Source organism: Caretta caretta, chromosome 5 (assembly GCF_965140235.1).
Source record: "Caretta caretta isolate rCarCar2 chromosome 5, rCarCar1.hap1, whole genome shotgun sequence".
Lineage (NCBI taxonomy): Eukaryota > Metazoa > Chordata > Testudines > Cheloniidae > Caretta > Caretta caretta.
In genome coordinates, this window is record NC_134210.1 from 50033864 (window position 1) to 50049972 (window position 16109).

Genomic DNA, 16109 nt, shown 5'->3' on the forward strand with positions numbered 1-16109 from the left:
TGGCGTGGCAGATGAGATCATAATGGGTGACATGACGGTAAACATGCTGCTGGTGGTTTAAAAAGGTCATTGTACAACAGCAGGCTTGAGTTGGCACGTACTTTCTCCAGTAACCTGCCAGTGGCAACCTCTCATCTGATATGAGGAGGAGCAATATTGCTCAGAACTGGAAGCCAGGGGAGCGGAGTTGGACACCGGATGCCGGAGATGATACGCATGGCTGCATGTAACTGCGTATCCACCAGTTTGGTGTGTAATTCTTTTAAGGAGCATGACTCAGACTTGGTACAGATCCCTGTCTGGCAGCTGGTGCTACAGACCCACTTTTGTATCAACTTTTGCCAGTTTAATTCTGAGTGAGCTACCAACCCAGGTATGGACAGAAGTATATTGGGGAATCCAGGCTGAGGTGCATAGCATTTATTTTAACACTTGGTCTCCTGAACAGTAGTCTCTTGATTTTAGGAGCAGCTTTAGTACAAATGAGGGATGCTGTGATAAGCCTTGCACCAGGGCCACTTTAAACTCAGGGGTGTCACTTACAGCAATTCCATTTATTATGGGGGGACATACCAGCCAACCAATAAAGTAATCTTTTTCGAGCCAGATATTTTTCTGGTCTCTCCCCCATCTTTGTTTCTCAGAATAGAACTTGCCAATAATATTTTCATGTGGATAATATAGATGGAACACAGCATCATATACCTCCCCAATGTCCCTGGCATTTGCCATTTGCACATCTCCTGGCAATGCCTCAAAGTCGTCACCATTCATATACTCTCGTATTAAGGAGACTGTCCCCTCCTTGCTCAGAGTTGGTATACTGCTGTTCTTAGTGAGCCAGTCAAGAGCAGACTCCCTGTTGAGAGCTCCCAATTTTTACCCAAGGCCCAGACCTGTTCCGGCCCAAAAGGTTTTGTTTCATACTGGGTCTCCAGGGCTTTGTTTGTACCGTATTGTACGACCATAGTTGCTGTTGGGGCCAGTGGAGGATATAATTTCCTCTCCTCCTTTTCCCCATATGGTACCATTTCTAGATCTTGCTGCGGAGCAGAAGGCTATACTGATTTCACCGGTCTTTTATTTTCCTCCCAAGCATCCATGCTGTCAACGGACGCTGCCCCATCTGAGTCCATATCACTGGTGATTTGGGACTCATATCCCCTCAAGGGATCCATCTGGATGGCACTCAGCACCCCCTGGGTTTTGCTCAGCCTCTCTTTTAATAAATTGATTTTAAAATTACAGGAGGCATGATTACTGGAGCTTTCTTTGGCGATTTTAGCCTCTCTAACCATGTCTCTCAAGGCTGCCCGTGAATCTGCCGATTTGGTTGCTAGCACAAAATTATCTTTGTCTTTCTTTGCTAAACACATATTAAGATCTTTCACCTGTTGCTCCAGTTGATTAATCTGCATAGTCTGGTTACAGACCTGAGCAGACAGTGTATTGACACGTACTGTTAATTTCTCCATTTCAGAGGTTTTTTATGTCATTTGTTGCTTAACCTCTGAAATGGCACCTTGCTGAGACTTGATATATTTGTCCAGCTCCTTCTCTACCATTGCAAACCCATATATTAATACCCTTTTCTTAGCTTCTTGCTAGGTTTCGGCTTGGCTGTCACAAAGGCTTTCCAATTAATGCTTAATCTTTTTAGATCATTATCTCCAGCAAACAAATACTCCTCCCTTGGGTTCTTCCCTTTTCCAAACAAATTTACATTGTATTCCAGCAAGATTTTATTGCACTGCTTTTTCCATCCATGGGATCCATACTTCTTGTTTGGTGTTCATGATTCTGCTTCTGATGTTACAGTAGAATAAAATAGAGTGTGTGCCTGTCTTTAGCAAGATGTGTTCTATGGACTGTGAAGGTCAGACAGTTGCTGCTTAATTACTGGACTGGACTGAGGAGTCAGAGCTAGCAATAGAGTGAATATGTTGCTCATTGGGTCTTACTAAAGACCAGAGCAGAATGCAGCTTCCCAGACCACGTATGCTGGAGCACAAGCTATGGCTACCAGCCGCAGGGTCCAAGCTGATTCTATATTAATTCTCCACGGGCAAAAGCCTGGAACAATATATCGCATCATCTCTGGGTCCTATTGACCAGAACGGGCTATGGCTCACTGACTACAGCCAGAGCCTTACACTGAACTTGCCAGACCGCTGTGTTGGAGCAGAAACCTTGGCTCCTAACCACAGGGTCAGAGTCAGCGGATTGCTTCCCTGGGCTTTTACAGCCTGAGCAAAAAGCAGCAGCTCTCTGGGCCCTATTGGCCAGAGCTTCCAAAATCCAATTAATGGCTTCCACGGGTCTTACGACCTGAGCTCCAAACCTCATGGCTTCCACGGACCCTTCGGTCTGAGCCGGAATCGCCTTCCGATCGCCATTGAGAGAGCGGCTCACCTCTTGCAAGGTCAATGGACCTTTAGCAAGTCTTAGCTAAGTAAATTATAATTAATTAACACTGCGACCAAAATCAGGAGTCCTGCCACGGTCACCAATTGTTAAAACGTATCAATGCGGGGGAAGAAATTAAGGATGTTATGGATCCCTGCTAAGAAGTCACAAGTATGGCTGTCCCTGAATTAGGATCTATCACCTAATTGCTCTCAGTGCAAATAAGGATAAAAGACAAGAAAAGGTAAACTAAAAAGGTGCTTTATTTAACATAAGGTGAGTATATGGACAAAATATCTCAGTGGCTTGCATGAGCATGAAGTCCAGAACCCTCTCCCTCTACAGATGACAGACAAAGGTATTTATACTTTACAGATCAACGTTTGTCTGCCTTGGCCTTGAGATGTTGGATCCAGACCTATCGCTGTGCTTGGGGATGACAGGCGGCGCAGGAGAGACTCAGACCTTTGATGACTGCTGAACCAGGATTAGGATTAGGATCAGGATCAGGATTACTTCTCAGGTAAGTAGCTGTGGTGGTTTCTCTCAGAGATCTTCTGGTGGTTCTAGGGAGGACAGCCTGTGTGTGGGTCTTTTATATCCTCTAGTCTCTAGGCAGTTTAGTGACCACCTGACCAGTCCTTTTCCTGCCTTTCCACAAAAGAGTGCCAAACTCAAACAAAAGTTCCAAAGAGAAGGGTAGCCAATATGCCTGCCAAACAACTACTAGACACCATTCAAGATGGCGATTTTAACAAATTTCTGACATTACCATTTCCCAGGTAAATTATACAAGATACCACATAGACATAAATCAGAGCATGCATATTAAAATATAAATACATGACTAATGCTGTACACAAAAAGCACCACCACATTGGGGTTCAATAACAGTTGACTGGATAACAATACTACATAGCATTAATAATAACAATACTACTTAGCGCTCCTGAAGTGCTTTAAAATTTCAAATAACTGTATCCATATTAACTAATAAACATTTTGACCTCTCATCTCTTGTGTCTGCTACCAGATAAACAGGGTAGTTTTCATTTTCAGTAATAGCTGGGTTATCCAGAGAATGGACAGTATGAGAGTTTGAGTACAGAGGAGAGGTTGGGGAAGGAATTGTTGATCGACTGGATGAAGCAACACCACAGTAACTGAGCACTGGATGCACAGCAATGCCTTCCTGGGCTGGATGAGGAAAAGGGATGTACAATACCACTGTAGCACCATGAAAAGTTATAGGTTGGTTAATTCTAGTGAAAACGAAGGATGTCCACTTGGAGACTGGTCTGTAGCTGATGCACTTTCATCACGTTCTTTGCAAGAATTACATGTCAGAATGTTAAATTTGCACATGAAAATCAGAACAAAAGCCACACCAACAGAGAGCAGAATAGGCCCTAATAACTGAGTCCACTCAAAGTGAATAATGCCAGCATATTTGATCCATCCCATCACTGTGAAAGTGATCCCCACCATCCCTAAAAAAACACCTGAAAAGAGTAAAGTGGCACCAGCTTTGTCATCATCGGACACCAGGACATCAGATCTGTTGGGCTGATATGGAGTGACAGAAAATACATTGAAAGAGAAATCTTTTACACTGTTGTTGTTCTGCTCCATTGCTACACACCAATTCACTTTGGTCTCAAGTGAGATGGAATTTGTAAGAGATCTTAGGTAGCATTTGAAGTCAAAGGGTCAGATTAGTTATATAAGAACTTTGCATGTGTATGGTTAACAGAGTGCATCATGTGAAAGAATAAACTTTGCTTGGAGGAATAAAGGTCTGGGAAGTGAAGCCTGAAGTGGTTCACTTAAAATGGCTTGAATTATCTATTGCTATGGTGCTTGCTTCTGGAAACTGCTTTAATATTTCATGGCTGTTTGTCCCTCTATTTATCCTATTATTTAACTTTGGCTGTTCCTCATAGCATCAGTGCTTACTGGGAAAGACATACAGCTGCCATATCTCAACTGCAGTTGATGCTTCCAACATACATACGTTTAGTCACCAGCACTGTGATGACTTACTTAATCTCCTGGGGGCTATCACTCCCACAACCAAAATCTGCAGGGTCATATCTCAGAAAAATACACCACAAGTAGAACATCTTTAGTCTGAATGCTTCACAACACTCAGTAGTGTGATACTTATAGCTAAGGCTGGACTTTATCACAGCTTTGCCTGGAGTCCAGAACTTCCATGATTTAAAAAAAAACTATTAAAGATTTTTGATTTTTAGGGCCCAAAGGGGCCATGATGATCATCTAAATTGACCACCTGCATAACACAGGCCATAGGAGTTCACTCACTTATTTCTGTTTTAATCCTATTAAATTTGTTGTTGACCAAGAGCATTATCTTAGAGACTCAAATTAATGAGGAATCTACCACAGCCCTCAAGAAGCTGTTCCAATATTCAATCGCTGTCTGTGGGAAAAACATGTATTTTTTTCCTAGTTTGAGCTCTGACAATTTCTAATCTACATAGGGTCTCTACAGCAGAGTTTCTCAACCTTTTTGATATCGGGGACTAGCTTGCTGCCTTCCTAAACTGTGTCAGGGAGATCTCAGGGATCGGTGCCACTTCACAGACCGGTCGTTGAGAAACACCGCTCTACTGTACTCATCACTGTTATATATGAGCGCCTGCCAATAGTCCATTAAGCAATGTGGCTACACAACGTCCTACCACAGGATCTTTCTGAAAGATTAAAGAGCCCTGAAGTATCAGATTTCTTCTTCCTGTGTAGGTAATTATAGATTGAGATTGTCAGCTTTTAACTTTATCTACAATAAACTAAATGGAGTAAATTCTTTTAATCTCTTACGTTTTCCAGACCATAAACCATTCTTGCAGATCATCTCTGAACTCTCTCCAATTTTTCCAACATTCCTTTTAAAATGTAGATGCTAGAATTAGATACATTATTACCGCTGATGTAGACAGATGTAATGTCACATCTCTATTCCTAGCTGATATTCCCATTTATACATTCAAGGATCAGGTAAACCCTTTTTCCTGTGAGTGCTTCTTCACTTAGTTATTTACAATGACCCTACATTTATTTTAGTTACTGTGTACCCGGATACATGATCTACCATCCTGTAAGTATCACCTATATTCTATGACCCATCTTACTAATAGCTACACAAGAGTTGGAACTGAACAGTACAATTGACTTCTTTCTTGGCCATTGCTAGCTTGAGTTTCTTAAAATGAGCTAGAGCAGCGTTCTGCTGTTTGGGGTGGATGGTAGAATTTGAAGTATTTAAGTTAAAACTCCAACTGTCCTCCGTAAACTAACCCCCGTTTTCTGTTTCTAGGTTGAAATTTATATATAATATAATTTAATATATAAGTGCAGCATCATGGAATCACAGTACCATAGAGATGTAGGGTTGGAAGGGACAGCAAGAAGTCAGCAAGTCCAGTCCCCTGCACTGAGGCAGGACCAAGTAAACCTAGACAATGCGTAACAGTGTTGTTCAACCTGTTCTTAAAATCCTCCAGTGGTGGGTATTCCACTCCCTCCCTTGCAAGGCTATTGCAGAGTTTAACTACACTTAGAGTTAGAAAGTTTTTCCTAATATTGGACCTAAAACTCCCTTGCTGCAGTCTAAGCCCATTACTTTTTGTCCTACCTTCAGTAGACAGAGAACAATAGATCATAGCCCTCTTTATAATAGCCTTTTAACATATTTGAAGACTGCTATCAAGTCGAAGATTATCAGGTTTTGAGGTAGGTTTTTTTTTTGTTCCCCCCTCCTCCAAGACTAAACATGCCCCATTTTTTTAACCTTTTCTCCTGTGTCAGGTTTTCTAAACCTTTTATTATTTTTGTTGCTGTCCTCTGTACTCCCTCCACATCTTTCCAAAACTGGGGTGCCCAGAAATGGGCACAGTACTTCAGCTGAGGCTTCACCAGTGCCAAGTAAAGCGGGATAATTACCTCCCCGTCTTACGTCGAACACTGCTGTTACTACACCTTGCAGTGATACTATCCTTTGTCACAACTACATCACATTGTTGACTCATATTCAGGTTGTGCTCCACTATAATCCCCAGAGTACTACAGTACTACTGCCTGGCCAGTTATTCCCCATTTTGTTGTTGTGCCTTTGATTTTTTCCTTCCAAAGTGAAGTACTTTTTCCTTCCAAAGTGAAGTACTTGTTGCAGTTCATCTTGTTGAATTCAGACCAATTCTCCAATTTGTCAAGGCCATTTTGAATTCTAATCCTGTCCTCCAAAGTGCTTGCAACCCCTCCCAGCTTGCTGTCATCAGAAAATTTTATAAGCATACTCTCTGCTCCAGCAGCCAAATCATTAATGAAAATATTTAATAGTCCCAGACCCAGGACTGACCCCTGTGGGACACTACTAGATATGCCCTCCCACTTTGACAGCAAACCACTGATAAGTACTCTTTGAGTAGAGTCCTTGGACCAGTTTTTCACCTGCCTTTTAGTAATTTCATTTAGACTGAATTTGCTTATGAGAATGTCATGTGGGACTGTAACAAAAACCTTACTATAAAAGCTGTGATAACTGAAGGGGCGGGGGGTAGCTCTCTTATGGACACTCAGGCAGCCAGTTAGCTATAAAATCCCTCTTGGTGTCTGTTCTCTGCTTGCTTTACCTGTAAAAGGTTAACAAGCCCACAGGTAAAAGAAAAGGAGTGGGCACCTGACCAAAAGAGCCAATGGGAAGGTAAAACTTTTTAAATTGGGAAAGAAACTTTCCCTTTGTCTGTTGTTCTCTGAGACACGGAGCAGCAATGCTATAAGCAGCAATGCTGTGAAAGGCTTGAACGAGGCATGAAAATTAATCAGATCATACCTAGAATTACTTATTTGAAACCCCCCAAATATGTAAGTAAATTAGGAATGTTTAGCTAGACGAGACCAGGTTTATTTCTTTAGTGGATCTCCTCTGTGCTAACGCCAGATGCTTTTGTTTGCTTGTAATCTTTAAACTGAATTCCCAAGAAAGCTAGTTTGGGTGCTTAATTTTTGGAATTGCTCTTTTAAAATCTAGCAAAAGCCTAAGTTCCAGATATATTTTTTTCCTTTTGGTTTTTAATAAAATTTACCTTTTTTAAGAACAGGATTGGATTTTTGGTGTCCTAAGAGGTTTCTGCATGTTGTTTGATTAGCTGGTATCACAGCTAATTTTCTTTGTTTTCTTTCTCAGCTCTTCCCCAGAGGGGGGCATGAAAGGACTTGAGGGTACCCCACAGAGAGGAATTCCCATGTATTCCTTCCTGGGACCAAAGGGGTTTGTTTTTTTTGCATTTGGGTGGTAGCATCATGTACCAAGCCACGGTCAGAGAAAAGCTGTAACCTTGGGAGTTTAATACAAGCCTGGAGTGGCCAGTATTAATTTTTTAAATCCGTGCAGCCCGAACCTTCAGAGTGGGGATTCAACCTTGACAAAAGCTATATCATGTCTACTGATTTCCCCCTTCCCACCCCTCACTAGGCCAATAACCCCAGTAAAAAAAGAAATGTGGTTGGTTTGGCATGATTTGTTCTTGACAAATCCATTCTGGTTATTCCTTATAACTAGGGTCCTACCAAATTCAAGGTCCATTTTGGTCAGTTTCACAGTCATAGGATTTTAAAAATAGTAAATTTCGTGATTTCAGCTATCTAAATCTGAAATTTCATGGTGTTGTAATTGTATGGGTCCTAATTCAAATCGAGTTGTGGGAGAGTCGCAAGGTTATGGGGGGTTGGGGGTGCAGTACTGTTACCCTCACTTCTGTGCTGCTGCTGGCGGCAGTGATGCCTTCAGAGCTGGGCAGCTGGAGAGCGGCAGCTGCTGGCCGGGAGCCCAGATCTGAAGGCCACGCCACTGGCCGCAGCAGCTTAGAAGTAAGGACGGCATGGTATGATATTGCCAACCTTACTTCTGTGCTGCTGCCCCCCCACTTGCTCCTCTCCACCCATCACTCACCCTAATAACCAGTAAAAAGTGGGAGGGCATAGCCCTCCCACCTTTAAAAGTGATGGGGCCATGGCTGCTTGACCCCCTCCCCTGTTCTGGTGCCTCTGCTCTTGCTAGTCTACCAGTGCCAGGAGCTCTGGTGGATCTAGCCTGCCAGCATTTTAGTCACCACATGGTCTAACTCTGTTAAAAACAGGGTTAGACAACTTGGTGTGGGAATTAAACACCAAGGGCCTGTCTACACTAGCATGCCCACTATTGCTGCCATTGGTGGAACTATACTAATGGCAACACATGAGCAATTTTGGGAAAAGTCTAGCGCAGATGTGGCCTTGAAAGTCATTACAAACTTAAACACCCCAAAATAGGGTTAGTGATTATTGCAGCCCTGTAATCGATGTTGTACAGAGCCAAACTATACCGGCCTGATTTTCAGAGGCACTGAACACCTACATGGTCCATTCATTTCACTTGGAGAGTTGTAAGGGTGGACGTCACAAAGGTAATCAGGCATCTACATCCCAGTTTTAGTCGGCACAATATCACCCTGTCCCTCTGAACACAGTAGGCACCTAAACTTGCTCAGCACTTAAGTTTTTAGGATAAAAGGTCCCTTGGTGCCTATGTTTCTGTCTCCGGGCGTATACACTGCTGCCTCCATCTAGCTGTCTGGATGCCTATCACTGGAGCCTACTGGCCAGGGCACCGCCCCACCCACAGGGCGCTAGCAGACACAGGGTCCAGTCCTCCTGCTCCAATGACACTCTCGTTATTTATTGCAGTGGGACAGCTTCAAGGGGAGAGACTGAGGGGGCCCCACATCAGATGAACCACTGACATACAGGATAGGGCACTCTTCTGCCAGGTGGGGACTCCCACCCCATTCAAATCCTTTCTTCCTTCAGGCAGAGGGGGTGGAAATTGAACCTGGGTCACTCACAACCCAGGCGAGTGCTCTAACCATTGAGCTAAATTTTATAAGATGAGCTTTGCCGCCAGCCATTTTGTGGGGAATGAGGCAGGAGAGGAACTCAAGTTAACAGGAAATGATGTAGGCACCCAGCGCTCAGTGGCAGGTTATCGCACGTGCCTGTGCCCTGGGGCCCCGGCCAATTTGGGGGCCTCCAGGAGCACTGGAACTGTGGCCCCACCCCCAGCTTCTCTTCTCCTCCACTCAGGGCCCCTCCACCCTACTCCTCCTCTTCCTCCAAGCTCTTGTCCCCTAGCCAGGCTGGAAGCTGGAGCCGGGCCAGAGCCACCCAGGAAGCTCAGCTCTCTGTGGTGGGGGGCCCAGGGGCAGGTGGAGACTCTGGGGGCCCAGAAGCGCTGGAGCTGGGGGGAGTCCAGCAGGGCTGGATTAACTTTTTGTGGACCTGTCCCCAAACGTATTTGTGGGCCCCCATGGGGCAAAGTGCAGGGGAGTGGGATGATCCGTCTCCAGAGTGAAGGGCAATGAGGCACAGTGTGGCAGGAGCAGCCCCGCTCTGCACAGCCCAGCAGGAGGGCACCGTTTACAAACCTGCAGCCGCCAGACGCACACTGGCCTGACCAGCCCTGTGCTGCCAGCATGCCCCTTCCCCTTGAGGGCGGGCCTGCACCACCCCACCCCGGGGCCCAGTGCCCCACCCTTATGCCCAACCGCCACCCCTCCCAGATACCTCCCCCACTGGCCCCCCACCACAACTGCACAGCACCCTGCACACCACACCTCTCGCCCAGAGCCCCCCCTCTGCCCAGAGATCTCCCCACTGCCCACCACCTTCCTCACAGTCCTACCATCACAGCTGCACAGCACCCCATATTCCTGAGGGGATTCTTCACCAAACAATTAAAAATTCTGCACACAATATTTTAAAATTCTGCAAATTTTATTTGTGAGTAAATAAATGTGGAGGCTTCAACATGGCAGTGGGGAGCACAGGCCACTGGTTGCATGGAGGTGGGAGATTGCCCTGCACCCCTCCCACACCCCACCCCGGGACAGGGACTCGGCAGTGAGGCTGCATCTGACCCTGACACAGTGTGAGGGCCAGGCCTGCCCCAGAAACACCCTGGGGCCCTGCCCCTCTCAGCCAGGTGCACCAGGTGTGGGTGAGCAGGCTCAGCCCGGCAGCAGGATCCAAGTGCAGAGGGACTTAGGTGGGGGTAAGAGTGTTCTCTGTGGGGCAATCTGTGGGTCACTTCCCCCCCCCAACAGGGGTGATGTGTGGGGGCACGTGCCACTGCCTCCCCCCATTTATGCGAGCGCTGAGCACAGTGGGAGATTACTGTATTGGCCCATGGGGGCCCATGCCCAGCTGCCCCAGCCAATTTGGGGGCCCCTGTAAGAGCGCCAGCAATCTGGCCTGCTCCTCCTCTTCCCCCCTGCCCCATTCCTCCTCTTCCTCCTCAGGCCCTGCCTCCGGCCAGGCCAAAAGACACAGCTGTAGGAGGGTGTATTGTCCCCACCCTAGCCCTGGGCAAAGGTAGGTGAGCCGCTCGCCCAAGCTCCCTCTTCCATTGCCCTGCATGGAGCTTCCTTCCCCCCTGCCCCCACGGCCTGGAGCTGGCATAAGTTGTGCCCCCCCCTTAACCAGTTTGTGCTTGTCCCCGGGAGCTGGGGCTGGCGGGGTGGGCAGAGAAGGGAGCCAGTGACTGCTGTGGGGCCAGAGGCCATGGTCGGGAGCAGGACCGGAGGTGTGGCTGTGGCCCCAGCCAGGAGCAGAGCTGGGGCCGGGAGCAGAGCCATGTGTGGTGTTGTGGATGGGACCAGAGTGGAGCTGGGGGCACAGCAGGGCTGGGTAGTGCTCCCTGCCCATCCCCCTTGGGGGGCTGACCTGGGCCCCACCTCATCCCACCACAGTTTTGGGATTACTGCCTTAGGCTATGATAAGAGGCACCCAGGCAGCTGTGGGTAGCCCTGGACCCTTCACCTGCCTGAGAGCAGCCCCTGGCCTATATCCCTGCCCCCTAGGGTGTACCACCCCTTGGGGGAAGGAGAGGAGTTGTGGGCAGGGCCCCATGGCGGGGGGGAGGATGTGGGGGACCAAATGTTCTTTATGCCCAGGGTCCCAACAAATCTTAATCCGCCGCTGGCCAAGCAGCTCTGCTCAGTCTGTTGGGGGTGGGGAGGAAAGTGGGAAAGGAAGTGGGGGAAGAGAAGTGTGGTTGGGAGAGGAAGTGGGGAAGGGAGGTGGTGTTCGGGGGGGCGAGGCAGTGGGGAATGGGGGAGTTGGGGGATGGAAATGGGAGGGGGCAGAATGGGGGAAGGGAGTGGGGGAAGAGGCAGTGGGTGGGGGGAAGAGAAGGGGAGTGGGGGGGATAATGAGGGAGTGGGGTAAGAATGGGGGAAGGAGGGTGGGGTAGGGTGAGGGGAAGAGGCCGTGGGGTAAGGGGTTGTGGGGAGATTAGGGGCAAAGGACAGTTGGGAGAGGAAGCGTGGGGAGAGGCACTGTGCATCTGACTTTCCTGAGTAGCTGCAGCATCCGACCTCCCCCCTCCCAATGAAGCTGCCCCCCACAGCACTGCCCAGGTTCCACTCCAGGCTTGGGGAGAGAGCCAGTGAGCCAGGGGAACTGGCTTCAGCATGCACATGCTCCCCTTCCCCGCCCCCACCCCAGATATAGCAGTCAAACTATACTTATGGGGGCACACACCTGCCCCCGGGGCCCATGTCTGCTCTCGCAGCCCTTTCAGCAGTGTTTAAATCTGTGGCTCAGCCAAGCCCCATCCCAGCAGACTCTGGCACCCCCAGGGTGCTCCCAGGTACCTGCTCTCTCTTTCTGCTCCAGGCGCTGTAGCTCCCCTGGGCTTTTCTCACTGCGGCAGCTGGGATGAGACTTTACAACTTTTGGCCGCAGATTGCGGCAGCTGCGGTGCTGAATGCAGGGCCTGGAGGGCAGTGACTCTGGTAGCCTCTGCCTTGCCTCCCTCTGTGCCCACCCCTCATGGTGCACCGCTGCACAGAACCCAGTATCCCCCGGGCCATTTGCCCCCAGAGCCTGGGATCCTCCCGCTCCAGAAGCTATATTCTCTACAGACCTGGGATCCCCCTGGGACACACCCAAAGCCCCCCACTTACCTGGGTCTTCTCTCTTCCTGGGACACGTCCCTGTTGCGATTTAAATTGTCTGCAAGAAGCCAAGCATCTCTGCACCCCTCCCCATTTACGTCCTCTCTCCAGAGCTCAAGGTGCAACACCCTTCTCCCTCCACCTTCTGGTGAAACAGACACCTCCGCACCAAGACCGTGGAGGTGAGGGTCTCCTTTGACTGGGGCTGGTGTGCAGCTCTCACACTGAGACTGTTACCCTGCTCTGCTCTGAGTAACAGGACAAAATTAAGAGGGGGAAATGCAAATCTATCAAGGGAAACCTTCCTGGCAGTGTGATCTCTGTCTTAGGCTGCGGAACAGTTTCCCCAGGGAAGGACTGGAAACCCCAAGGGCTTGTCTTCACTACCACGCTACATCAGCACAGGTGTATCGCTGCAGCCGCACCGATGTCGGGTGAAGACGTGATCGGTCGATGGGAGAGCGCTCACCCATCAGTGTGATTACTCCACCTCAACAAGCGCTGGAAGCTCTGTCAGTGGGCGCGGTGTAGACAGCTCTTTAACTTACGTCGCTCGGGGGAATGTGGCTTTTTCATCGACGTAAGCGGTCAAATAGACAAGCCAAAAGGGGACAGGACAAAACATGCTGTAAGGAGCAGCCCTGCATGGGCAGGGAGCTAGACCAAGATGGGATGAGCACAGAGGGCTTTTTCTCCTTCAACGTCTATAATTCCCTCCCACTATTCTGGCAGTACAAAATCTGATGCGAAAGACCTGGTGCTTGGATCCCATTGCGTTGGGATTGTGAATTAGTGCCCTGCCATGCAATGCCTACTGGGCCACTAGTGTAGATCCTGCTGTTACTACAGCTGTTTGCAGGAACCCTTGCACTCAGGGATGGCATGCATCTCCACTGTACTGTGCGCATGCCCTCCAACCCTGCTATCCTGCTGTGCTGATCCCAGTGTGCGTGTATTGTGTATTTTTGGCACTCACACCCTGCTATAAGAATTTTATTATGCTGGTAATACTCATGCCCTGGTACAAAGACAACATTACGCTAGAAATATAAATCCTGAACATAGTGCCCTGGTCACTCTGGGCTAGTAATGTGAATCCTCCATTTTTGTATGCAGTATTGTTGAAGCCCTGTTGGGCCCAGGGTATTAGAAACAAGATGGGTGAGGTTACATCTTTTATTGGAGCAACTTCTGTTGGTGAGAGACAAGCGTCCGAGCTTCCACAGAGCTCTCTTCAGGGCTGTAAGTGCAAAAGCTTGTCTCACTCAGCAACAGAAGCTGGTCTAATAAAAGCTATTACATCACCCACCTTGTCTCGCGAATGTGAATCCAGTCATTGTGGCCCTGTTGTATACAGCCTAATATTCATGAAAGCATGAATCTCGGCCACTAGAGGAGCGGGTGTAAATCTTAATGCTAGTAGCCTGCTAGAGCTTATGCCACTCTCAGTCTGCGAGTTTTACTTTTGGCAGGTGTATCCTGATGTCAATAATCCACGAAGGCAGTGGAGTTTGGAAATAATAGGGCTGGCCTTACGGTTGGGCGCCATGGATATGTGTGCATGCGTGTCTGCTGTGGTCAAGATATAAGGAGCAGGGAGGGCCTGTGATGCAAGGCCATGAAAGGGACCTCAGGACAATGGAGGGAGGCAGCGGGGCGCCGGGTGATGTGGGGGAATTCCTCTGCCACTTTGGTCTTGGCCTCCTCACAGTGACCCATCTCCCTGGGTGGCTGGGGCGGCTCTTACCACAGATCAGCTTCGGCTTGTGGCCTGGCCAAGGGGCGGGGCCTTGGGGGAAGAGGAGGAGCAGGGGGTGTGGCCCCCATGGAGCTGAGGAGGTGAGGGATCCAAAAATTCTTTGTGCCCAGGGCTCCAATAAATCTTAATCCATCTCTGCTTACACCAGGAGAGGGATTCCCCTTCATGGATTGGTACAAAGACACGTCTCTCTGAGAAAGGGGTAGGGCTTTATGCACACCCTTCTCACCCAATCAGCAGCTCCCATTGGCTAGCTTAGGTAGCTCCTTGCCTTGTGTGCTGGCTTTTGTGGATCGTATTATAAGGTGCCTAACTCAGACCCATCCATATAGGGAACCTAGGCACCTAACTTAGGCTTTGTGGATAGCAGTGGTGGGCCGCTGATGTTCTAGGTGCCTAGAAGTTAGGCAAGACAGCACTGAGTGTTGCAGAGCCTCAGTCCCAAGTGCTCAGCCCCCGCTGAAAGAAATCTGGCCTCTGACTTCTCTTAAAAGCATGCTCGCACCCAGGTTGTTTTTAGGTTAAGCAGCATATAGAACCACACTGGAGACCAAAGGTTTAGCAATGCTTTAGCAAATAAGTCATGCTAATTTTTGCTGTAAAACATGGAAATATAGTGACATTATAGAAGAATAAAGAGCTACTTGTTTTAATTAATACATGATTACCTTGCTTATATTGAAGAGAATTTTTTTAAGAAGTGGCCACTCTTGGAAGGGCAGGGACCAGTGCTATACTATGTTGCAGCCTCTTTACATTGCTCTGCACCACTGGCAAAACATATACTGTCCCCTGGCATAACAATGTTCCCTAGGTAAAATGATCTAGCATAAGAGGTCCACAGTGCCTCCCCCACTGTGGAAGGTATGGCAGAGGCAGTCTGGGTGTTGGTTGCTTTCTTCTGCTAAAACTGTTACTTGGGGGCTGCTGAAATCTAGCTTAAATTTAGAGCAGCCCTGAGGCTGCTCCACCTTACCTCAGGTTTCCAAATGGACAGGAATAGTGGGAGGTGCAAAAGCCAGGTTAAAGTATCTTTGGCCCCTGCCCATTTCCTGCCTCAGTCACATCTTGACTAGATCAAAGATGCAGGCTGTACATCCCTCTGTTCAGCCTCAGACCAGGTAGAGCACATGTTGCAGAAGTACAAGCGGCTTTATACTAGTCCAGCAAATTACTTCTCACATGTTATGGACCAGCTGCTGCTGGGAATGATAGGGTAGCTTAGGGCTGGGCTACGCTAGGAACTGCCGTTGGTATAGCTGTTTCTCTAGGTATAAAAAATCCACATCTCTGAGAGATGTAACGAAGCCAACCACATCCTCGGTATAGCTCGTGCTAGAACAACGGAAGAATTCGTCCATTGATCTAGCTACCACCTCTCACCGAAGTGGATTACCTATACTGATGCAAGAACCCCTCTCATCGGTATATGTATCTACACTGAAGAGCTGCTGCTGTAGCATTTTAAGTGTAGGCATACCCCTAGTCTCTAGCAGCGTTCAAGCTTTGGGCCTGTTGGCTGAATCTGAGATTTTAATTTAATTTTGTCCCCTAGGTGCTGGAGTGAGACCACAATTATAAACCGTCAGACTATGACGTAGCAGCACAATGGATGTTGACTACATTTGAAAAAGTGTACGGTGGCTTGATGCAAATTAATACTGGTTCTCTTTCTGAGCATGTCACTTTGGTATCCAAGTCTGGTTCTGCCTCCAATACTGGAAGTCTCCAAGTCTGCATTTTCTGACTAGCAGACACTGTTATTTGCAGTACTGATGTAGCTGTATTGGTCCCAGGATTTTAGAGACAAGATGGATGAGGTAATATCTTTTATTGGATCAACTTCTGTTGGTGAAAGAGACGAACTTACATAGAGCTCTTTTTCAGGTCTGGGAAATGTACTCAGAGTGTCACAGCTAAATACAAGG

At 48.0% G+C, this 16109-nt stretch overlaps 1 protein-coding gene across 1 annotated transcript; it reads right to left on the reverse strand.

The window, feature by feature from the left end:
- Nucleotides 1–1058: 1058 nt before the first annotated feature.
- Nucleotides 1059–5654, reverse strand: TMEM174 (transmembrane protein 174). The gene is given in 4 exon segments (XM_048849347.2): nt 1059–1433; nt 2326–2448; nt 3437–3687; nt 3690–5654. Coding segments are annotated over 4 exon segments (1098 nt in total). The 5' UTR covers nt 4039–5654.
- Nucleotides 5655–16109: the final 10455 nt, after the last annotated feature.